General features: G+C 48.2%; 1 protein-coding gene across 2 annotated transcripts in view; it reads right to left on the reverse strand.

Annotated features, from left to right (window-relative positions):
- The window catches only part of HCN4 (hyperpolarization activated cyclic nucleotide gated potassium channel 4), a 106,798-nt gene extending 82,682 nt beyond the window's left edge, over positions 1 to 24,116 (reverse strand). For both annotated transcript variants that reach the window (XR_004359219.1, XM_032699816.1), the window contains exon 1: positions 23,299 to 24,116. Coding sequence is in view for 1 of the 2 variants with exons in the window: in XM_032699816.1 (XP_032555707.1) it covers positions 23,299 to 23,999 (701 nt within the window). In the remaining variant the exon portion in view is untranslated. The remainder of the gene's footprint in view (positions 1 to 23,298) is intronic.
- Positions 24,117 to 24,877: the final 761 nt, after the last annotated feature.

Raw genomic sequence — 24,877 nt, forward strand, 5'->3', positions numbered from 1 at the left:
GGGTTACTGGGATGAGTCTGCCCGTGATTCACCCCTGTCAAGGAGCACAAGGCCTGTGGGGCGGGGAGGGTTTGAAGGGTTTACATAAGCGGGTGCCTGACTGGGGATATCTCACAGTACAAACACGGCGTGTCCCTGGGAGCACTTTGCATCGGGATCGCTTAAAACTCCTGCGCTGTCTCTGACAGCATTTTCATTGAGTTCAGCTGTCAGTTCCACCCCAGGCAAGATATTTTCCAAGGTCTGTACTTAGCCTTGGACTTAGATTATCTTCAATCTACATAATTGCTCACCTAATCTCCTCTGAGCAGTGCCGAATTCCGAACCATGTTTCAAGTTTAGAACATATGCTCATATTATTACCTTAAAATATAATTACATGGGTATCGGTAAGTGGAAAATTAAGAAACCTATTGCTTATGTAATACTTGGAAATGGCATTTGCAGTCCAAGCAAGGTAGCCTTTTTATTGCTTCTCTATCATTAATTTTTAAAGTAACACTACATTATTAAACAATAATCAACACCCTGCATTTTTCAAAGTAATGTTCAAACATTAATTAAATCCCAACAGATATAATTAGGAAGGCATTATCATCTGATATTACAGATAAACTATGAGGTACTAAAGATTGAAGTAACTTATTCAGAGGTAGAACTACCACCCAGAAAACAAGCTCGCCTATACTCAGAAAAGGTTTCCAGTCATGTTATAATCTGTAATTTGATCAGTAGCAGCAGAGGGAAAATTTCCTTTCTTTTCCGTTGTAAAAATATAAATACACATGTTACTTAGCAATATTTTTATTCCAGCTATAATAGCTGACAATTTGCAAACAACACGTTTGAGGCACTGATGCATTTAAGCAATTATAACAGAGTGCACTGTGAACGCTGCCCTTTCTTTAACTCACAGAACACAGGGCATTACAGCCATCTGAGCTGGCCTAAATTATCGGTTCTCTGAGAGCACCTACACTGCAGCCACTCTGCTGTTGGGCATCCTGGAGAGATGGAGATCTGTGGGACATCCAGAGAGAGCTGGACAGGCTGGAGAGGTGTGTCCGTGTGACCCTCATGAAATCCAACAAGCCCGAGTGCTGGCGCTGCCTCTGGGTAGGGGCAACTCCAAGCACAAATCCAGGCTGGGGGAGGAATGGATTGAGAGCAGCCCTGAGGAGGATTTGGGGGTGTTGGTGGATGAGAATCTGGACACATCCCAGCCACATGTGCAGGGACCAGAAACCACCCTGTCCTGGGCTGATCCCACAGCAGGGGCAGCAGGGGAGAGGGGATTCTGCCCTCTGCCCCCTCAGGTCAGACCCCCCTGCAGAGCTGCCTCCAGCTCTGGGGTCCAACAGCACAAGGAGGTGGAGCTGCTGGATTGAGACCAGAGGAGGCCCCAAGATGATCAGAGGAATGGAGCAGCTCTGACATGAGGAAAGGCTGAGAGAATTGGGATTGCTCAGCCTGGAGAAGAGAAGGCTCTGGAGTGACCTAATTGTGGCCTTCCAGTACCTGAAGGGAGCTGACAAGAAAGAAGGAGGGAGACTATTTACAAGGGCCTAGAGTGACAGGACAAGGGAGAATGGCTTTACTCTGACAGAGGACAGGATTAGATGGGATACTGGGAAGGAATTCTTCCCTGTGAGGGTGGTGAGGCCCTGGCACAGGTTGCCCAGAGAAGCTGTGGCTGCCCCATCCCAGGAAGTGTCCAAGGCCAGGCTGGATGGGGCTTGGAGCAACCTGGTCTGGTGGAAGGTGTCCCTGCCCATGGCAGGGGGCTGGGCAGGATGACCTTTAAAGGTCCCTTCCAACCCAAATTATTCTATGATTCTATGTGAGAGATTTTACAATGAGAATTCAGAAGCATTGAGGACTAGCAAAGTAGACCTTATATCGAGGGCAATGTACCAAGGAGTGTGTTTGCCTGAACCAGGAAACAGCTCAGTGCCCTGTGCTCAGCTGCCTTTTCCATCAGGTGTTAGCTAAGGAAAAATGGCAATGCCTTCACCTTGTGTGGGCTCTGCAGGGAGAACAAGCCACATGCCAGGACCTCCGGGGCTCTCCTGCAGAGCTGGGACACTCAGCTGGGACACTCAGCACTGCCCATGGGAGCTGATAGAGGAATCACCAAGAAGCTGGTGGTGACTGTCCTTCACCAAACCTACATTTACCAAGACACAGACATTTCTCTGGCCCCCATCTTGCCAGTCTGAAACAGGCTTTGTGAATCAGCCAAGTTGGACAGTCCTGACCTTTGCTGGAACAACTTCCTTGTGTTTCCTGGTTTTCTGCCTCAGAAGACCCAAGCACCTTGCATTGTCTTTGTGCTGAAGTGCACCAGTCATGGACCAAAACCACAGTACGAAAAGTATTGTTCAAGCATGTGAAAAAACCACCGGAACCTTATCCCAAAGAGCTGCTGACACCCCTCCTTGTAAGTGCATTTCACTTTCCCTCGGATTGGGAAGCTGTTGACAGGGAAGCTGATGACAGGAAAACAGCACTCCAAGTATAAGATAGTGCTGTCGTTCCCTCAGGATGCTCCCAGTGCCAGGCAGTGTGAGTGAACTCCACAGCCAGTGCTATCCCTGAGCTCAGCTCCAGGGATGGAGCCAACCCTGCAGGGTGTTGTTTCATTACAGTCTGGGGCAGGCAGGACAGGCAGGCAGGATAATGAGAGTTTTGGACATGCAATGTGTAGCCAGTGCCTGCCACCCAACCCTTCAGTGCTTAATAGAACTGTATAGGCATTTGCAGGAGTTTTATGTGCAGTCTGCCACTTGATGAATGCAAATGTATTGGAACACCTCCTCCCAATCCTCTGCAGACATACTGTACCACACAGAGACAGGATGCTCCTGCACTTCATGTCCAGTAATGCTGGAACACAAACATGGCACAAGGATAAGAAAAGTCACAGTGGATTCGGCACAAAGTACTCAATTGACCACTGTCCTCGACTCCTGCTGCCTTCCTGCCTGCAGATATCACCTTAACAAATTAAACCCTATCTTAAATCTATACTTAGAACCCAATCTTCCCAGAAAAGCAAAAATAAACAAGTTTTCATTTCTTACACAGAGATAGCCACAAGAGACTTCGTTTGTTCCGGCTCTAAATTTGGAGCATGAAGGCCAATAGAGTACACATCCCATTTCTGACTAAAACAGCATTATTAATATTTTCTCACTTGCTTGGACACATCTATTGGTATCTCATGCAGAATTCCCCTGTAACAAGCTGCAAAAGCAGTGAAATATTTGCGGGTACTACTCATAGCAAAGCTTATTCCCTCTCTTTTGAAGGCCCAGAGGACCAACAGTTACACACTGAACCCAGACAATTTACTGTTGTTCTCATGGCACCACTGAGGTGATCACAGATATAAACTATTGTGCAGTGGAAATCCATTGCAGCAGTGGCTGGAGATGCCATGGGAAGATAACATGGTACAGATTCAGTGGGAGGTTTACAAGCACAAGATTCCTCCAGAAGGAAACTGGGGCAGACCCCGCTCTGACCTGTCTGGGTGACTGTCTGACTCCTCTCCCCAGTGGAAGAAGGTCAGACACTTGGGGCTCCCTGCTGAGGGAAGGTGTAGCCTGAGTGCACAGCACTGCTGTGCTCTGGGGTTACCTCCTCAGAGCCACAGCACTGCACAAGGTGTGTCTCACTCTGTGGCTGGCTCAGCAAACCCCATCAGAAGGAACCTCCCACCCCACATCCTCCCAGGCTTAAAGAATTCAAGTACCATGTTCTATTTGTAGCATTTAACCAAAGCTCTCTGATGGCACAAAGCCCAGGCCAGGAGAGCTTAACCCTCTCTTCACAGCCCACCCTACTGCACTCATTAATATTTCTGGATTCCCCTCTGCTCTGCCAGCTCCACAGTGAATCCCAGAGGTTTTCAAGGTGTTGGATGTGTATTGATTCCACCTTGCTCCCAGAATACATTATGCATGAGCCTGCCATGCTAAGGGCCTGGCAATTCCACATTGTTTGATCTTCTGAAATCTCCCGCTTGTATGAATATGGAAAAGTTCCTCTTTGTTTGCTGCCCATTGATCCAGACATTGACCCTTCTCCGTGTGCATTTATCTCTGATGATTTAATAATGGAAAAGACCAATAAGCTGAGGAAAGGCAGGAAGCCCCTTCAGGGGGACCTATTGCCATGGAAACATGCCATATGTTGTTGTTGTAGACAACGGAGAGATCAATAAGGGCTGCAGCTTCCAAGTCATTGGGAATATGTTGTGGAATGTGAAGGATTAAAGCCCAAAGACATGCATAAGTTGTGACATTATCAAGTTCAGGCCCTGGCCTATATCCAGCATCCAGCATGAGTCAAATCCCGATGCTCAGGCAGTCAGATCTGCACCAGAGAGCTCTGAATTGTCTCAAAAACCACCCATGCTGGGCCAAGGGTTTGGTTTGTACACAGGTATATGAAGGAAAACAACTATCAATATCATCTATATGGAGGATACAGATATATATCCTAGAATTGTGGAATCACAGAATGGTTTGGGTTGGAAGGGACCTCAGAGCTCATCTTGTTCCCCAAACCAGCCATGGGCAGGGACACCTTCCACTATCCCAGGTTGCTCCAAGCCCCATCCAACCTGGCCTTGGACACTTCCGGGGATGGGGCAGCCACAGCTTCTCTGGGCAACCTGGGCCAGGGCCTCCCCACCTTCTGAGTGAAGAATTTCTTCCCAATGTTCCATCTAACCCTTCCCTCTGGCAGTGGGAAGCCATTCCCCCTTGTCCTGTCATTCCAGGCCCTTGCAAATAATCTCTCTCCATCCTGTCAGCTCCCTTCAGGTCCTGGAAGGCCACAATCAGGTCACCCAAAGCCTTCTCTTCTCCAGGCTGAACAATCCCAGTTCTCTCAGCCTTTCCTCATAGCAGAGGGGTTCCAGCCCTTGGAGCAGCTCCGTGGCCTCCTCTGGACTTGCTCCAGCAACTCCACCTCCTTGTGCTGTTGGACCCCAGAGCTGGAGGCAGCTCTGCAGGGGGGTCTGACCTGAGGGGGCAGAGGGGCAGAATCCCCCCTCCCCTGCTGCCCCTGCTGTGGGATCAGCCCAGGGCATGGGGGGTTCTGGATGTCTGTTAGTTCAGAGTAAATACAGAGGACACACAGCATGAACTCATGGAACAGGTATCTCCCACCACTGCCTTTTTGGTGAGTTACAAGGATGACAGGCTGGGTTCTTAAATATTTTGTGTTGACGTGTCTCTCTTAATATGACTTTATGTGAGATGAGGATGTCAGCCTCACCACTAGGAAGCCAAATTTACTAAAATTAAACACTAAAATAAGGCAGAGAAATGACATGAGTCACAGAACTAGGTAAGAATCACAGTTTAGAAAGTGGGGGATGGTGGAGGGGACATTGCTGTGCTTTCTGCGAGCTGTTGGTTTGCTTTGGACTGACAAATTTATGCCCTCTTGCTCTGCAGCAGTCCACAAGGAAGTGACAAACACAGGCAGCACAGAGATAAGTCATCTCTGCTCTCAGCCAGCTGAGAAAAAAACTTCCCGCCATCTGAGATGCTAAAAATGTTCCTCCTGGGTATTGCTGTGACACAGCTCAGTGTGGATTAGGAGTCACAACTCCACTCTCCCAAAATGGAAAGCAGGGGAAAATGGTCTGTTAAAGGCTTCCAAATGCCAGAGGGCAGGGTTAGATGGGATATCGGGAAGGAATTCTTCCCTGTGAGGGTGGTGAGACCCTGGCCCAGGTTGTTCAGAGAAGCTGTGGCTGCCCCATCCCTGGAAGCATCCAAGGCCAGGATGGGGTTTGGAGCAACCTGGGATAGTGGAAGGTGTCCCTGCCCATGGCAGGGAGTTGGAATGAGATGGTCTCTAAGGTTCCTTCCAAGCCAGTGCAGTCTGTGATTCCATGATTATTCCATCATCCAGGCTCTCATCGAGGCTCCCAGAGCCCTGTTTGGGGTACGCACCGTAAGCTCTGAACCGAGCACCACCAGTACAACCATCTCCACAGCAGCTCACTCACCAGTGGGCTTGAGCAGCCTGAGAGACAACTCTCTGTGTGGTTCAGCTGAGTACCTACCTGGCCACCCAATTCTTTAACAATGAAAGACCAACAAACACAGAAAGAGCTTCTTGTGCCTGAGGATGGATCGAACCTGAGCCTGATGCAGCTGCTGTTCAGCTACATGAAGTGATTCACGGCCAAGGTACATCTCTGCTCACAGCCACACCTGCTCTCATATTCTCAGCTTCTGAAGCTACCAGGATTTATGTCTGAGACAAGCAAGAGCATCTGCCAGACTTCAGCACCCATGCACGCATTCCTACCTCTCTGTGTGAGCCCTGGATATGCCAGATGGGGCAGGGAGAAAAAACCTAACTTCTTTCCTGCTTAATGGCAGGGTGGGAATCCAAAAAGCTGCCAGAAAGAGGTAATAGAAGGTAGTTTGGGGTTTTCCAGTGGTCTGCTGTGTGATCATATTCAAATCTGTCTCACTAAAGCTCAAAACTTCCTAAACCAGATGCTCACTGAAGGGAGGGAGAGCCAGCATGACAGAGTATTCTTGGCTGCATGTGGCTCTCTACAGACCTGGAGGTTACACAGCACAGGGTAAGAACACCTGGGAAAGAGAGTTCCCTCCCCAGTCAAATGCCTTCTTTACCAAGTCTTGCTTCTGGGTTAACAAACCTTGGCCAACAGCAATGGCAACTCTACTTTTTGTGCATTTTCTGCCTACTCAGTGAATGTGGTTGAAGTGTTGGGGGAAGTGCCAAAGGAACAATGTGTAAGGATCATGGATTGGGATAGATGGAGGATAATTCCACTGCTATCTGATCTGTTTTACAGAATCAACAGAACACTGATCTACATCCTTACTTTAGCCCTGGTGGGCAATGTTCTTGCTGGCATCGCTGTTTCAGACAAGGCTGAGCACACAGTGCCACGAGCCTCTTCCTGTGGGGAAGAGAAGCTGGGGTGGAAGGGAGTAAGACATTGAAATGGTAACGAGGTACTGCCTATGTGTGCTGCAGTTTCAAGAGCACAAAATACTTTTCCTCCCCAACTCTCCCACTGCAAACATCAGACTTGTGTTTGAAATGAGTTGTTCAGGCTGGAATGGAGCACAATGAATCCTCAAAAAGACTAATGCTGCTGGGATCTTGGGGCTACTCAGGTAGCTGAGACCCCAGACGAGAGATAAATCACCTTCCAAAAATGCAGCAGTTAAGGGAGAAAAAAAAAAGTCCAATTGCTTCTGATTATTTTCAGTCTCAGAAGAAACTTACTGTGCTAAGGCTGAGCTCAACTACTGCATCCATGTGAGTCCACCGTCCCCTCTGAACATGGGATGCTGAATTAATTCCTGCACATGCTGAAACACTATGGAGCTCCCAGGAGACTGTTTCCCTTTTGACCTCGAAGCACATTAGGGCAGGTGGTGGAGTCTCACCCTCAGCATCTGCCAGTGGGGGAAACTGAGGCACGGAGAGGCAGCTATTCCAGAGTGCCTCACTTACACACACGTCCTCAGCAGAAAGGAGAAGAGAGACCAGGAATCCTCACACTCACTCGAGTGTCTGGAGGGCACTCAGCTCCCAGCTTAGCCCTTCAGCTTCACAGAAGGGCAGATCCTCATTAAAGGAGCCCCTGGGCTCCAAAGCCCCTTCAGTTCCTGAGAAGCTGTGGTGGTTGTCCCCCCAAACATTTCTGCACTGAACTGACTGAAATGAGGGAACCCAGCAAAAGCTGAAGGGCAGCAGGAGACTTGGGGGAAATTAGGAGGGCCTGGTGCATACTGTAGGAGAATGGAAAACTCAGAAGCTGGACATTTGGAATATCTCCTCCCCAGAAAGGATACAGTCAGACACGTGCCCACAGAGGATGCTTTGAATCACCAGCTATACAGAACATGAAGAATTCAGTGGCCACGTTCAGAACATATAAGGCCTTTCCCCTCAAGTCAGACTGGTAGGAGCCAGTTTGGCTTTTCACCTTCACTGTGTGCCATGGAATGTGCCAGGTACACTCCTGTAAAGGAAGCAGGTGATGAGATCCAAGCATTTCCACTTAGCACCTCTCATCCTTTTGCCAAGACGCAGGATGTTGACGGATCTCTTCTGCTCTTCCCAGGACACGCTGCAGATTTCTGACTTTTGATCTTGGTGGTGTGGTGAGGATTCCCAGGGGATTCTCCTTTATCAAGTGTTGCAGGGGCTCAGTGACCCACAGAGTCCTCCCCAGCCATTTGTTCCTGTCAAGAAGCCTTCCAGAGCAAGCTGGAACTGCAGCCTCCTCTCTCCTCACTGTTCCAAGTCCCCATTACGATAAAGGTGAATTTGCATAATAACTCTCCTTTAAAAAAATATACAAACCAGGAAAACACTGGTTGCAAAACTTATTCCAGCAACTGCTGTAACTCTAATGTCCAGTGCTGCTCCTCCAATATACAGAGTGCCAGAGACATGCAGACAAATAGTGATGGGCACCATTAAAAAATGCTTAGATAAATGTTTTCCAGTATGGGCTGGACTCGCTCTGCTCTATTTAAGTCAATGGAACACAGCCATTGAGCCCTGGGGGAGCAAGTGCCAGTCCTAAATCATTTCTTTGATTAATTGTTCTTGGGAAGGAAGAATTCATTAAGCATTCTGCTCAGCAATTAGAAATAAATATATTTTTAGAATGAACAACCTGCCAGAAACAAGTTGTTTCAGAAATATATTCAGCTTGATGCAGCCCATTTTCCATCAATACATAACAGGGAGGCTCCAGCCTGCCAGCTTCCATCCTGCCTAGAGGGACACTGCAGGGAAAGGTAGGACAGTCCTGTCACTGAGGGACTACTTGTGATGTCTGCACCACTCAAGTTCAGACTGCTTGAGCAACCCACTAGAAAATAATGTACTTTCTCTGTATATTAGTATTCCAGACATAAAATGGGAATATATATCCTTGCTAGTTCACAGAAATATGACAAAGCTATTTCTACAAACAGCTGGGACAGTGCAGATATGATAGTCATGAAAACCCAATAAATAATTTAAAAAACCCCTGTATTTACACTTTGGCATCAGGCTCAGGCATGCTTCAAAGTGAATGTGAAATAACAATCTCTGCAAAGATTTTTGGACACATGACCAGTATAACTGCCCCAGCCTTCAGGTAGAACTGAAACATGCAATTTGCTTTGCTGACACAGTAAATGATCACCAGAAAGACAGTGGGACAGGTACCTGTTCCAAGGCAGTGATAGTCAAACACTTCCCTATTGAAGCTGCAGATTCCACTAAATGAGTGTGTATTTTAAATTACTTGTTTTAACTTTTAAACTCCCTTACTGCAAGGCAGGAGCTCATCATAGGGTCCGTTCACACCTGAGCCCAGAGAACCACGTGGAGCTGTGAGATGGGCAGTGGCACTTTGCCCTCCCAGCCAGGCCAGGAAGATCTTCCTCTGTTCCTGAGTCTGGAAGAGGACACCCTAAAAGAACCTAAAATTGCTCTGGGGTCTGAAAGTTACAGCCACAAAAGACTATTCCAGGCTTTTAAGTTTCATGTCTCAAAAGAAAAGACACGTCTTATCCCTTGGTTGTGGTGCCTAGAGGCAAATCTGTTCCCTGCTCCGTTTTGGGAATGTAGGATGGCAGCAATGTCTCAATGAATTCCAGCTTTTCCAAGAGGAACACACTCTCAAAGGGCCCTATTCTCTAAAACATGAAATATCCTTGTAGTTTTTTACTTCTGCACACACAGGACCCAGTTTCAAGGCCACTGCAGCAGGATTTGATTTCAGCAGGAGCAGGGATGTGCTGGGGTACCATGAAAATGGGCTGGGAACTTGTGCACTTCAGTAACGCTGCATTCCGTGATTTCCAAGGTTCTCTTCTGTTCAGTTAATCGAGTCCTTCTGTTTCAGTAAGCTTAGAGCAAGGCAAAAGCCAGGGTTCTCCTCTTCTTGTTTCATCCCACCAGAAATATCTGTGCTGTGACTCAGCCCAACTGGCTGGCACTTGGGAGATCACAGGGAGGGTGAGGAACAGGAGAAAGATGGTTCAGTGATGAGGGTACCTGGGAGAAAGCTCTGCAAGCCACTCCAGCCAACATCCTCAGTGCTCCAGTGGGGAACAGCAGAGGGTCTTTCACTGGAGTCTGGGAAAAGCAGAGAGCAGAGTAGCTCTGCTCTCAAGTACATCGAAAACGCATTAGATATTCAGATAGTAAATTAGGGATCTCCTGATGCAAGACATCAGTGAATGAGAAATAGCTGTTTTGTGGGTGAAGAGCAGAAAATTCAGTGCTCTAAAACACCCCTGCTGGAGCAACAGGCTCACTGAACCCTGCTTTGAAGATCCATTGCACAAACATCAAACTGTGAATGTAATCTGGAATCGCTGCCTGGTGCAGCATTAGCAGGTCTCAGACGGTGCCAGACACAGAGCCCACACACGCCTTGGAGGTACGTGTAGGGAACCGGCCTGAGCTGCTTCCCAGGAGGAAAACTGATTCCCAGTGTCACCCCCATGAGCTGCAATGGATTCTCACCCATGCATTTGGCCCCATGTGTCTACTAATGAAACCTAATTTCAACGAAATGATCGGCAGTCCTTCTGTATCCATAAGAACTTCAGTGTGTGCAGAAATAACCTTACCCAGCACTGTAGCAAGGCCAGTGCTGAGGGGAAATGCAGCAGAACAACATCCAACTGCAGCTCCAGAGCAGGGCCTGAGTAAAGCTGAAGTACATTATCTGAACTGTACCACAACTATTTGCAGTGATATCTGCCTGCCTGGAAAGGTTGGTAGTTTGCTCTGTCAACAGCCACAGATTTATAAGGATCAGGGTACTTTACATTGCTACAAAACTACTTCATTTGGAATATCCTCCCTTCTGATTCCTGAGCTAACCAGGCCCACATATATTTTGCCTTTAAAAAAACAGTTTTCAAAGAGCTTGTGAAGATTTCTCTCCCCTCCTCTTGGACCAGCTGTAGGAAAGCTGTGCTCCACCTTGAACTGGACAACTGGAGGTGTAGCCAACTGTATGTCTTTTTCCCTAACTGGACTGCAGATCTTAGTATCCAGGTTTCAGGCAGGAACAAGTTTCCACTTACCTGTCCTTAGTTCAGAGAGGTGCCCTTTCCCTGGAAAAATCCTGGCCACAAGGATGTGTAGAGAAAGCAAGGCCTAGAGATTATTTGTGGGCCAGGCTGAGGAAATGTGAGTGACTCACGTCAAGGCATCTTGTTGAGCTCTTTCACAGCTTGTCTCTGCACTTCTTATCTAGGAAACTGGAAAGAAATGCTGATGGGCTGCCATTACTGAGAGAGTGTGTGTGTGTGATGATTACACTGGAGGAAGTGTTTCAGAACAGCTCAGCCTTGTGAAAGTAATACCCTAGAACAGCTGCCAAGTCCCAGAGGGGTTATGTCCCCAAGTCAGGCATGACTTCCATCCCTTGGTGTCTCCACAGCAATGCCCATGGATAGGCATCATCTTTTCTATTCACCATGGGGTTTTCGGCCCTGCAAAGAGGGTTGTGCTGATTGGGGGACTGAGCTTTTGAGACAATTTGCTGCTTTTTATCCTGCTTTGAAATTTCAGCTATGGGAAACATCGGACTATGTAGAAAGACTCCTGAGGTTGTTCATGGTGGGAGGAAGAGAAAAAAAGAGGCAGTGGTGGTCTGGATGTGGGAATCACCGTCCTGTGGTACCGGTGAGAGTGATCCTTGTAGAGATGTTTGACGTGCCCAGCTCTGGTTTACAGTGCTCACATCCCCATCATTCACAAGGCACTGTATTATTAATGCACCCCCGATGTTATGTATCACTTTCCCAAGCAGACTCATTCACACACACACAACACATCCACCCACATGCAGCAATGGTTAGACAGACACAAAGCATCCAGCAGCCAATTATTTGGGGTGGGAACAGCTTGCATTAGCTCATGATGAAGTTTAGCCTTAATTCTGCTGAGCTGGAGAGGCTGGAGCTGTGCGTTGCTCTCCTGACTGACTGCGGAGCTGGGAGCAGGGCAGATGATGTCAAGGCAAATCTTTTTTTGTCTGCACTGCAGATTTGGCTGTGTGAATTTACTTGCAAATGAGGCTTTCAGATCCCCTGTTCAAAAGCAGGAGTCCTAGGCCATTCCCACATCTGCCACTGTTAGCCCAAATTCTTGTTTGTGCTGCTAAAGGAGCTGCCTGTGTTTGGAAGGCTCGGGCCCAACTTCCAATGAGTTCCTACAGACAGTGAGAAGGCAGTGGAGTCCACCCTGTTTGGGTGATGGATCGGGAGCAGATGGGAGAGGAGTGCCTGTGCTGCAAAGGGACAGCAGAGGAGCCCAGTCACAAAGGGAATACACGACCCCAACAAAACCTTCCATGAGGTTTTGCGAGGACTAGAAACTGTCCAAAATCAGTCAAGGTTTAGCCAAAAGTCTGGAGTTTAAGCATGTCTGACCACAGCATACACGCTGTATGGCCCTGACCAAGGCTGGCACGATCCCAGTCACACTTGTGTTTGCACTAAAAGCCAAAGAGCACAACAGATTATCCAGGAGATTCAACAGTCAGCCAGCTGAAGGGATGTTTCTAAGGCTGCCACACCACAGAAAGGGACAGACATCTTGCCAGTTTCTGTGCCAGACCTGTTATTTGGGAGTGTTTACCAAAGTCAGGAGTCACATATTCCCAAAGAAAAGGGCAGCACACCTTGCAGTGCACGTGACTAGCGAGAAAGAGATGGAACATTTTCTTTTTAGAGCATCTCCAAACCCCACGCAGGGGCTGCACGATTCTCATTTATGGACATAAAAGGTAAAATTCCTCTTCTCTCCCTCTCCCTGAAGGTTTTTTTCCTATCTTTTTCCAGCCTAGTTCTAAATGTACCAGGCAATATAGCACCACACACGGAACTGTAGAGTGTTGGTAACCACTTTCCTTGTTAAGACAAAGGAGCCAATGACTCAGGAATCACCTAACAGCACACAGATCCACTAATTTTTGTGGTCCTAACAAAAGATGGACAAGGGGTGAGACCAAATCTACTGCAGTACACAGAAATGTACAATCAAGAAGAAATTCTCAGAAAACTGCCTTGCAGAAAACAACCACACACCTGCTGACATCTACTCTGGCACATGTTACATTAAAATAGTTTACAGTCCTCCAGCACCTTCCATGCCCCCTGGCAGCAGTACCCCACTTTTTCAGAGTTGGAGAAATCAAGGCACAGAGTATCTGTCCAGGATGGCTCACGGGGTCCAAAACAGATGCCTGATTTGCCTTCCAGCTTGTCCTTCTGGCTGTTATACATTGCTTATGATTCAAAGTGCATCTGCAGCTAAATGAGCATGGGAGAATGATACAAATGCTTTGTATGGGCATCAAGGAGAACAGACCATCATCTGTAGTCTAGACTGGTCCTTTCTCCTGCCCTCCCCACAATTCACAGAAAAATAAGGATGAAAAAATACATTCCTCTTGTTATTAACAGAAGTATTAACTTGTGCATGCATAAGTACATGAAAGCAAGGGGGAAAGGTCAAGCATCAGGAATTTGTGCTTAATGAAAGTGGGTTTGCTATTGTTAAAAAAGCTGCTCTGAGACAGTCATCACTATCATTTCTCTTATCACCTGGACTGTTGGGAGAGCTGGTCCAGGACACTGCCTTTGCACTGCCTCGCTGTGCAACGCCTGCTGCTCTGCAGAGAGCCAGGGTGTCACTGCACTGCCTCTCTGCACCACCTCCAGCTGGACACGAAGGTGGACAGAGGGGAGGGAACACACGGAGCAGGGCTGGATAATGAGGGGCCTCCACGTCCCCCGGTGACACACAGCACGCACACGCTGCTCCTTCACAGCTGAGCCGCTGCCCTGGGTGACAGTGTTAGAGCTGGGATGAGTGAGCACCTTGCCCTGAAATCATGTGGGAAGGACTTATTAACTGGAGCCCCCCAGTCTCTGGAATGCAGCCGTTATCTCCCTCCCGACCTTTGGAGCGCTGATAACTTTGCAAGACATTTCTTTCCCACACCCCGGCAAATGCAATTGCACTTCACCGTGTTTTCCATTCCCTCCCCGTGCTCAGGTGGAGCTGAGGATCACACTGTAACCAGGAGAACCGACTCCCAGCAGAGCTCCCCTGCACACAGCCCCACCGGAGCTGAGCACAGGGATGAGGAGTTACAGCCACCGATTCCCTGGCAGTCACAAGCACCCTGAGCACAGCTGTGAAAATCAAAATCCAGGAGTTCCAGCTCCTACACTGGAGTCAGCTGGCAACCTGCAGCTCCTCTCCTGCCTCTGAGCTCTGTAACAATGGATGCACAAACACAGACAACCCCTCCATCCAAAGAGGCAGAGATTTAAATCCTTAATTAGCACATTTGGACGAGTCACCACTAATGAGATTAGCTTTTGCACATCACTGGGGAGGCTGCTGTGCCCCTATAATGTGCAAGTGGTGGACCCTCAAGCTGACCTTGGAATTCCCCTTTGGATGCTCATCTGCTTTGCTCTCTCAGCACTGTCTTCCCCGCTGCCTGCAGGGTCTCCTTGGGAGATAACAGCCTGGTCTTCCCACAGCCTGGAGCTGACACCAGGCACGGGGTGACCATATTTGAAGTCAGCCACTGTAAATATACTGCACTGAATGAGTAATTTCAATTTGTAAAAGCACTTCCCAGGTAGCAAACCTGGGTAAAGGGGCAGGAAAAGGTCTCTATAACAGCACCTTGTTAGCTCAGTCACAAATCTGCTCCCTCTTCTCTGTTTCTGGAGTCCTAAGTGCTGTTTCTGCTGACAAACCCCGGGTTTAGTGCTGTCAGCACTGCAGAGATGTGGAGCTACACAGAGCCAAGCTGCGTTCTCCTGTGCCTCATGCTTCACCAAAACCCAGCCCACTCAATAAGGACACCTGGGCACTCCTCATGCTTGTCATACACGGAGCAGCTCTGATGTGGAGCCTCCAGGACGAACGTGCAGTGCCACCCGGGCAAGAACCCCTGTCCTGCCCTGTAGGCTGCCAAGTGACTGTTTTCCAACCATCTGACTAAGAAATGCTCTGACTCGTGGCCGTGAGCGCTGTGTTGCTGCAGGGAAGAGGTCAGCTAAACAGTTCAGAAGGAACCCCCTTCACCATAATGACTCTAAATGCAACTAAAGCAAGCACATCTCATGAAGTTACAGATCCCTGGCCATCCAAAAGGCAGTGATGTCACCAGTGGGTGCTGCCTGGCTTGAGAGATGGTTGTGGATACTGCACCTGCACCAGCAGTCACACAGTGTGTGTGGGAGGGAAGCAGGAGAGGACGCAGATCTCTCTGCACATGAACGAGCCCATGCTCTGTTACAGACCAGGAAAGGGATATCAGAGCACCTGTCAGAGTTGGTGATTTTCTTAATTCTTCCCTTGGCCTCGAGTTCTGGAAACAGTCTCCTCCTACCTCACACAGAACAGCCTGGACCGTGATCAGCCACAGATCTCGAGGCATGAGCATTTAGGGGGGAAATCTCCCACTCTCAGTAGCCACTTCCCTCCAGCCTGGCCTTTCCCTTGCACTCAGCAGTAGAAATGGGGTTTTTGAAGTTCTCAAAAGCAGTTGGCACCTTTCTTTTTGAGTGACATTCATCTGTAGGTAAATTGATTTAATAGCTTGTTAGAGTGCCAATTAGAACCAACAATAACTCAATTGACCTATAACTGCTTTGGCACCAACACAGCTTTCAAAAATAAGAGAAAGGAAGAAATCTCTGCTCTGGCAGAGATGAGAGCTCAGATAGTTGGTTTCAAGAGCAAACTGAGGGATTCATGGACTTGCTAATGAGATGCTCATAACACATCAGAAACAAAGACAAATTTCAATGGTTTCAAGCTAAAATGACACTATGTTATCTCCAGACAAAGATCACTCTTTTATCTGTATAATAAATGGATTTCAGTGCAGCAGCAATGACTCCACAGCAGAAAAAACCTCAGTGCCACAGAAAGCACTAGCACAGTTACCTAACCAGAATAACACAGTATTGAAAACCCAAGTTTACCTCCTGATAATAGTACTGAGAAATCCTACACTGATTCCATGTCTTTCTACTAATAAACATCTTCAGAAAACACATTTTTCCCTCAAACATAATCTGCTTCATACTAATGCAGTGGAGATTGTGCTTCTATACAAATTCATCGTTTTAAATACTTAGCTCTGAGGATTGAGGTATTTCAAGTTTAAAAACCAGAAAACCAGAAAATGTTAGTGGAGTTTGTCTGAGCATTGGTAGTGTCCAAGGATAGAAAGAAGGATAATGTGGAAGGGTTTTAAATTACTAGGCAAAAGGATCAATTCTTAAAACAGGAAGGGGACTGAGAAAACTGAGATTGTTTGAAGAGTCGGAAGGACAAGAGCAACTAAGAATGTATAGAAGGAGAGGGAACAAATTGGGAGAGACCCACCCAGGGAAAAACCTGAAGGATACGGATGGAGACTGGAACTGGACTGAGTAAAGAGCCAAGTCAACACACTGCAACTGGAACATTGCAAGGGGTGAGGGGAGATACTAAAAACTAAGAGGAAATCTTAGTGATCAGATGATAAGCTTGGGATGTAGGACTGGCTGGACAAGAATCCTGCCACAAGAAGCCTAGAAAATGGAGATGGGGCTGGTGGGATGAGAAACGTAACCTTGAAATGAGGGATGGGGAAAAAAACAGGTTGGAGAGAGTGGGGCTGGAGGTGAAAAGGAGAAAACAGCAGAGAGTTTGTTAAAGGCAGAGCGTGTTTCCCTTTGAAGCCTGGAGAGTCACCCAGGAATCTGGTGCATCCTCGTTCCCTTGCTGTAACTCCCTGCCATGGCCACTGCTGAATTCAGAGCAGAGGGCACAGCACAGCCTTGGGAAGATCCACACCTGCCAATGAATCCAGAGATATTATTATGCTGAGGATAGGGATTGATTTTGTTTTTTAAAACCCTAACAACTGAACAAAGCTCTGTGTTAAGAACTGGACTGCAAAGTCAAAATGAAACAGCAGAAGGGAGATTGCCTGTACATGTGTTTGGTTACAGTCATTATATGGTTCAAACCAGTTCTTCCCAGAGAGTTCATGCTTCCTTCAAGATGGGAGGAAGGGCCTGAGGCAGATGTGTGCAGGGAAGAGATCTCCTATAGGAGTCCATTTCTTGCACAATCTGGCAGGTTTGCAGTGGAAGAGATAAGGAACTGCAGAATGAGATGTGAGGGCAGGTGAGTGGTGCCCTCGAGACTCCCCTTTTGCCAAAAAGTTCCTGCAGAGGTGACAGACAGAGCACCCAATCCAAAACTGTAATTACAGTAATATTCTTAGATGATGATTAAAGAGAACACGATGTCATTGTTTACAGGGATGATTATTTTTTTGCTATAACAACAGACAAACTAACAACCACCAGAGCTTGGGAAGAGGGTGGGTGGGATCGGCACTGCTACTTCCCAGTCTGGCTGCCCCCCCAGCCATGCCAAGACATGCTCCAAATCACACTGTCCCATCCTCTCAAAGCACCCATTGCTCTTAGAACAGGTGGTCATTAGCCCTGTGCCCTTGTCTTTTGGGTGCCAGGGCTGGCTGATTCCCTCCGGAGTGCCCCCAGGGCAGAGCTCTGAACACCAGGGATGCTGGGCAAGGCCTCCTGCTCTGCCAGACTGGGCCTCAGTTCCACTACACCAGGTCATGGATGTCTTTGACCTCAGTCTCTTCAAGTCTCTGCCACCCCACTCTCACCTGGGCATGACAGTACCAGTTTCCAGCCAAGGTGTCACAAAGCGAAATGAACGTTCATTGCTGTTATAGTTGAATATTTTATAAGTGCAAAAAATAAGAAAAGAGAAAAATTAACCTTCCCCCCTCCCCAGATTAGGATCTGAGTAAGATGTAATAAAAAAGGTATGTTATCTTACAAGGGGGGGTGGAGAAAATGTTAAATAGCTTTTCCCAAAGGAACCATTCCTGAGTGCATGGAGGGAGCCATGGGCTTCTATGGAAGAGATAATGTCTTCATCTGTTGGTAGGGACTGGTATGAAGAGCCTGAATTAAGTTTATGCAGAAAATCTTAGTCATAGCCCTTTGTTAAATCTAAATGCTTGCTTTAGTACTTATTTAGATTATTTTATGTCATTTTCCACATGTGAACATACATGAAAATACCATAATATTATATCATAGTCTTAAAATATATCCTGAGGATACACCGAGGTGTTTCATTTACTGAGGCCTCCCTGTTTTCAAGCTTGGGTCAGAACTTGTCTCAAACACAAAGCTGTATTCCTACATGGATTGTCTAGTGTGGGATTATTTACTTTCCACCTACTGACATGTGAACTGGGGCGTGAAGCATGTGATGACTTGCCCATGGACATGGGAAATATGGCTGCAATAGTTTGATTCCCTTGGTTCATGGCTACAAAACCACATTTTTTCTCTTGCAACTTGATTCCAAGTCCACTGGAGGCAACACAAACCCAATCCATGCTGCTCAGCACAGTTTGGATTATCCTTCATATTATTCCTGCTTGGATCCCTTCGTTCTGCTCCAGCAAACTGCCCTGGGAATTGGCAGGAAAGTTCTCTGCAGCAAAGGCAGCAGGATCTGACTCCCCCCTCAGCTTGCAGCGTCCCCATGGCATTCCAAGGCAACACACCACCAGCACGGAGAGAAAGAGAAGAGATCCAAGGCTGGGAGCTGCCCCTCCAAACCTGGGCCTGTCCACACTTCCCGCTGGATTCCAACGACAGACACAGGTTCTGCTGCCACTCCAGTGCTCCCTGACCTTCCCCTTCACACAGAGCTTTCCCTGACCCAGAATTTCCATGTGCTGTACATTCAGCTCACACAATGGGCACTTTCATTGCTGTGAGCAGAGGGCAAGTCATGGGATCAGAGCTGCCACTGTGGGCAGCCCCTCAGCGTGGGCAGGAATGAAGCGAGGCCGGCACGAGAAGCGGCATTTTGGGCAGAAGACAGAGAAAAGGGCATTACTGTCTGAGAGCAGGGAGCAGCACCCACCTCAGGGAGCTGCCAAAGTCAGTGAGCACTGCTGGACACTCCACAAATTGTTTACCCTTCTAACAGAACAGGGAAAAGCTTCTCAGGGAAAAGAGTCTCCAGACAGAGCAGCACTCCGAGAGACTGGAAATCAGGTCTGCTCAGGAGAGTGGGAAAGGTAACCACACATCCTTCCCATCTTTGCTCAGTCCCACCAGTGATACTGGGTGCAGATGTTTGGACTGTAATTAGTAGATCCCACTGATTCCCCCAAAGAAGGCAGGCTGCATGACACTGCAGCATGACGGGAAGCAAATGATTTTGTTCTTTCCCTACCTTATACCTCACACCTGAGCATCTATTTTTTTGGTGCCACAGAAATCTCCCCAGGGTCCCAGCAGCCAGGGAGTTCTGGCAGAGGAAGCAAACGAAATAAAGGATCTGTCTGCAGGAAAGTATCACAAGTAAGGGAGAACAGAGAAGAGAAAAAAATCTAAAATCTGTAGCTGTGTCTGTTACCGAGTGGAATGTTTTCCATTGTTTTCAAAGAGACAGCAGTTTCTATTCTCTGTGAAGAAGTTAATAGATTACTGGGCAGTGAATAATGTGCAGTTCTATTTACATCCACTGTTTGGACTATTTTGGTCCCTCAGATAGTGTATCTGTTCTCAGGTCTTTCTAAAAGCAGCATGCTACACTTTTTTTGCAAGCAATTCTGGGCAGCAGCTACAACCCATATGCTTCAGTCAGCTACAAACTAGACAGATCGTTGTTTGTCTGGAATTTTTTTATTAAACCAATTGAACTGGATCAATGCTTCCTCTAAGCAATACATAACAATTCTATCATAACAATTCTATCTACCCAGTGAAAAAGCTTTCAAAGTCACAGATAAATGTTGATCTCGGAAATACAGTTTGGCTCTGCACCGACGTGCGATCAGCCACAGATGCAAACAAACTCCAGCAGCCAGCACATACATCTGCACCTCAGAAGAGAAGTCAGTACTCTGATTTTCATTAGACACCTTTTAAGAGCTTCTAGAACCAGCCCACTGCATTAGCCAGGAGTACTCAGGGGCACTGAGCTTGGTTTTTATAAAGGTCATTTGATGTCTTTTCCCCTCACAATGGACTAAAAGCAGAAATCAACAGAGCCTGAATCTATATTAATCTGCTTTACTCTTGGAGGGTCATAGATTTGCCACTGGAATTAGCCATATTAGATGCTAAAATGATAATTTAATGAGACAATGATGAAAGCCTCTGTTCTATTCTAAATCAGGAACTCCTCTCGCATAGCGCAAGGAGAAGCAACTCCATAAGTCAGAGAATTACACCAATGTCATTCCGCAGCAGTAAATTGGGCTGGAGTGTTCCATGCAAAACTTCCCATCTCAAGCTGTACTGAGACAGGAGTCATGAGGTCTGGAGCTCCACCAAAATGCCTGGAGATGCACCTCTCTCTCAGAGGGGAAACTGGTTTCTCCAAAAAGACAGAAAGCAAGCTCAGGGTCTAAATAATTATTAACTTGAAACTGGTCCCCCGAATGCTGCTGCACAGCTTTGGTGACAGGAAAGGGCAGGATAATGGAGCCTCATTCCTCCATGATCATTCCGACTGCTCCGGGATCTGCACCCATCTCTAGCACGGAGCAACTGGGCATTGCACTGCGTAATTCCCAAGGCACAAACCACACTCCTTTGGGTCAAGGATATTGCAAATATTTTGGTAATATCTGCTCTTTGGTGCAGTCTGCTGCATTCCAGAGGTCAAAAAACGCTATTCGTATTCATGTGAGTTGTTTCCAAGACAGATGCTTTAGTAGAGGGGAAGAAGGAATACAAAGCCTGAGCAGAATCTGGAAGGCTCCCACTCCTCTCCTTCAAGGCAGCCTTTGTTCACAGGTCATTTTCCTTGGAAGCCCACGCCTGTTCTCTAAGCAGCATCCATATTCCAGCAGACATGCTGCAAGTGACCTAGGGACAGGGGTGAGCAAAGTTCCCCCAAAAATATCCCTCCTGACCAGACAGTGGTGCTTCCAGCTCCCCCTGGCCTTGTGCACCCTCGGTCCCACTGCCCCATCCGAGGCTGGCAGGTGACAGCAGGGACACAGCCCATGTTGGTGTGCTGGCCTTCCACACCACTTCAGAAGAAACACAAGGCAGGGAGATATCAGCCCACCTGGAACCTGCCCCCAGGCAGGTCTTGCCCCAGGGTACAGACACCCAACTCACTGTGCCTTCTCTGCACAAATTCCCAGCTACGTCAGGGCAGGATTATGTTCTGATACCAAGTCATCCAAGCATTCATAGAGATCTGCATGCACAGAACAGCTCAGTGCTCGGTGGGATCATCTGGCTGGGGGGAGTTGGAGCTTGCCAGCATATTTCATTCCTTTGTGCAAGGCTAGGAGTGGCCAAGTGCCTCAGAAATAAAAACTTACCTCATCATTTTAACGAATAAGCACTGGTTCAGTAGGAACCTTAAAAATCCAAACTCTTAGGACCATCTCACCTTGGGAAAGGTGGTTACCTCAGCTACTGCTACTCAAGTTTGCCAGGCTGGTTCTATCCTGAAACAATCAGGATGGAAGGGAATAAACCCACTATACAGAGACACAAAGATATGCAAAATGAATGCTGCTTTTGCATAAATCCAAATACAGTCCAGAGACTAAATGCAAAATTCCTTGAGGGTGCGACATACAGAGAACACCTTGCTAAAATAACCCAAGAAAACACAGTTGTTAGTTTTTAACTCCAGACTCGTGGCAAATAACGCAAAGATCTACAGCCAAGAGTATGAATTAGGTTTTGCTCTTTTTAAAGCTGATCACTGTCACATTTCAGTGTTTGTGAACTATTACTCGATCAGTCACAACTGGGAGGCTGTTTTACAGTCCTTCCAGTCTGGGATTGGGCAGGATTGTGCTTGCAAGCACTATGTATAATGCTGTAGCTACTGGAAGCCCTCAAAAGCTCACTCAGCTGTGTGCTTGGGACACTTGAATGCACTGAATTTAAATGACAGTGCAGTCTTCCAACTCACATAGCCTTCTAATAACATTTGTTAATCCAAGCAAATATCAAGGAATCTGGTCAGTGCCAGTGCTGAATCTGCTCAGCGTGTGGGCTACTTGCTAAATCCCTAATAGGTAGTGTCAAGAGGTTTCTGACATGGCTGTTTGGGCACCCAAATCCACCCTGGAGCTCCTCCCTGCAATTACCTTGCTAACTGTATTTTAGGGAATATTACCAGGTTTCTTGTGAAGAGTCCAAAAATTCAATAAAATCATGTAGTGTGAGAGATATGTGTTTGAATAATGTTCTTCTACCATGTGCTTTTAAATGTGAGATGTAAGCCTGTTGTAATTAAAGTTGAAGCAATAAACCTTAGCCATTGATTGCACTAAGTAATTAATTATTGATTGCAGTACTTTACATACATATTGCAGAGGACAATTCACCTGTGCAGTAGATGATACTTTGCTCAGAAATACCCAATCACAACCCCTCTGCTGTGCAGAACTACACAAAAACTGGCTCTAGGGTTTACAAGTTAGTTTCCTTATTAACCTCCATGGAAATGTTGCCATTACTTTCATAAAGCCAGTGTTAACTATTCCCTATCCAAGTTAAATTTGGAAATAAGGATGTATAGATGCAAAAGAGAGGATCTTTGTAAGATTCTGAAGGTGTTAAGTTCCTTCTCAATGAATGCTGCCATCCCCTGCACATACCAATTCCTGACAAGCCATGCTGCAGTAAGACACTGTAAGGAGCAGCAACAGTAGCAACATCCTTCCCTAACTCTTGGGGAAGGAAAAGGGAGAGAGGACTCTGAGGTGTGAAAATGGGAAGCATTAGTCAGGCAGAGCACACATTCTGAACTGGGCATGTAGGACTAGTTAAGCAGCAGACACCACGCTTTTAGTCTGGAGTTGTGCATCAGGTGGGAACATTTTTCCCCATTTACACTGAACTTAAGGAGAGCCTTTCCCTTACATTAAGCCAAAGCAAGAGACATTTGCTGGTTTAAAAACACAATTTAAAATTAATAACAGTGTGGGGGCACTAAAATTAAGGTTAAATGTAAATGAAACCTGCAGATTGTTTGAGTGGAGCAGATCTTGGATGTGTCCTCCAGCTCCCCTGACTAGGAGATGAGCAAGGAAAGTTCTGTTGGGGTGGGTGCACGGTGCAGGAGGTCATGTGGGAAAGGGCAGACCAGCTGGTTTGGAGTGGATCAGGAAGGGGGGGATTGTACCTGAAGTCGCTGTAGGGGTGGATGATCCAGAACCCGGCAGACTTAACCCTCTCCTGCTCCCTCTCCACGGCCTTCTGGCTGCCAAACATCCTCAAGGAGAATTTGTTGACCCCCGGCTGGAGCATGGCCCCGAACTGCCTCTGCATGAAACCGGCTTGGCCCAGCCTCTGCTCCTCATCTGGGGTGATCTGGTCGCACCCTCCACCTCCTTCCACTTTGATGGAAGTGGAGGAGCAGGCCCGGGGGGGCTGCTGAGGCTCCGGGGGGGACGCGGGCGGTGGGGGCGCCGGCAGCCCCTGCTCCAGCTCCCCACTGCCGGGGGGGCTCTTGTCCTCGCTGGGGGAGGCCGGCTCCCCTTCGCCGCCGATCAGCCTCTTCTCCTCGGCCGCGTCGTGGAGGTGCCTGCTGGTCAGCGAGGACAGGCTCCCTTTGAAGCGGCGGCAGTCCCCGTTGGTGCTGGTCTTGGCGCCCTTGCCGCCGGCCTCCGTCTCCAGGAGGCCGGGGTCCCCCCCTCTGCCGGGGTCCCCCCCGAGGGCCCGGGTGCTCCCAGCAGAGGGCGAAGGCAGTGGCTTCAGCCTGATGCTTTTCCTCCGGGTGTCCTTGTCGCTGTCATCCTCCTCGTCCATGATCGACGCCTTGGGTCCGATCTGCTGGGGCAGGCTGTAGAGCCTCTTGCGCATGGAGGGGGGCAGCTTGTCCATGGCCGATGCTGCTGCTGCTGCTGCTCAGTGAGAGGGAGAGACCCCCGCTCTGCCCAAGGAAGGGAACCGGCACTGCCCCCAGGCCCCTGCCCCCAGCTCAAGGGGCAGAGGGGACCAGAGACTGGCGTGTCATCTCCTTACCAGGCTGTGGCATCCACAGGCTCTGCATCAAAACACAGCCTCTGCATCCAGAAGGGAAGGGAAGGAAAAAAAACCCAAAAAAGAGGGTAGGCAAAAAATCCCCCCCTTCTTCCCCGTTGTCCCGATTTGGCTACTTGCTGCTTGTCTTCCCTTGGTGAGTGTTACTGCAATCCCCGTCTGCTCAGATCCTGAGCACTGGGCAAGAAGTCTAGAGGAGAGCCACACACTCCTGGCTGGAGGGCGAGGGAGGGCGGTAGCGGCAGCAGCAGCCGCCTTGCCATGTTGGCTTCGAGATGCAAATGTGCCGTGTCTCCCGGCGGGCGGACATCATCCGGAAAGCGAAGCTCAAACCCGGGTGCCTCAAACTCCTCAACCTGCCGGCCAATAACACAATGAACTGCAACCTGCAGCGGCCACTGCTTGCTTACATCACTGTCATCACTTATTCCTCATGCAGCCCCTGCTCCTGGGAATATTCATGAAGCGATCCCATTCTATTGGGTTGCCATAGGAGCGACTACTGCACACAGGCTCTGCCTACCTGAGACAGCACCCGGGCTTCTTAAAGGGGCAACGCCCGGCGGGCGCGGGGCTGCTCCCGCCGCTCCTGCGGGCACCGGGCGCTGCGGAGCCGCGGGGCCGGGCAGCGCTGGGCTCCGGGCCAGCCGGGGCTTATCGGCCACGAGCACCGGGCCGCCGCGAATTTAAAAATAGCAGCATCACAAACATGAAAAAAA

This window comes from Chiroxiphia lanceolata, chromosome 12 (genome assembly GCF_009829145.1).
Source record: "Chiroxiphia lanceolata isolate bChiLan1 chromosome 12, bChiLan1.pri, whole genome shotgun sequence".
NCBI classification, from domain to species: Eukaryota; Metazoa; Chordata; class Aves; order Passeriformes; family Pipridae; genus Chiroxiphia; species Chiroxiphia lanceolata.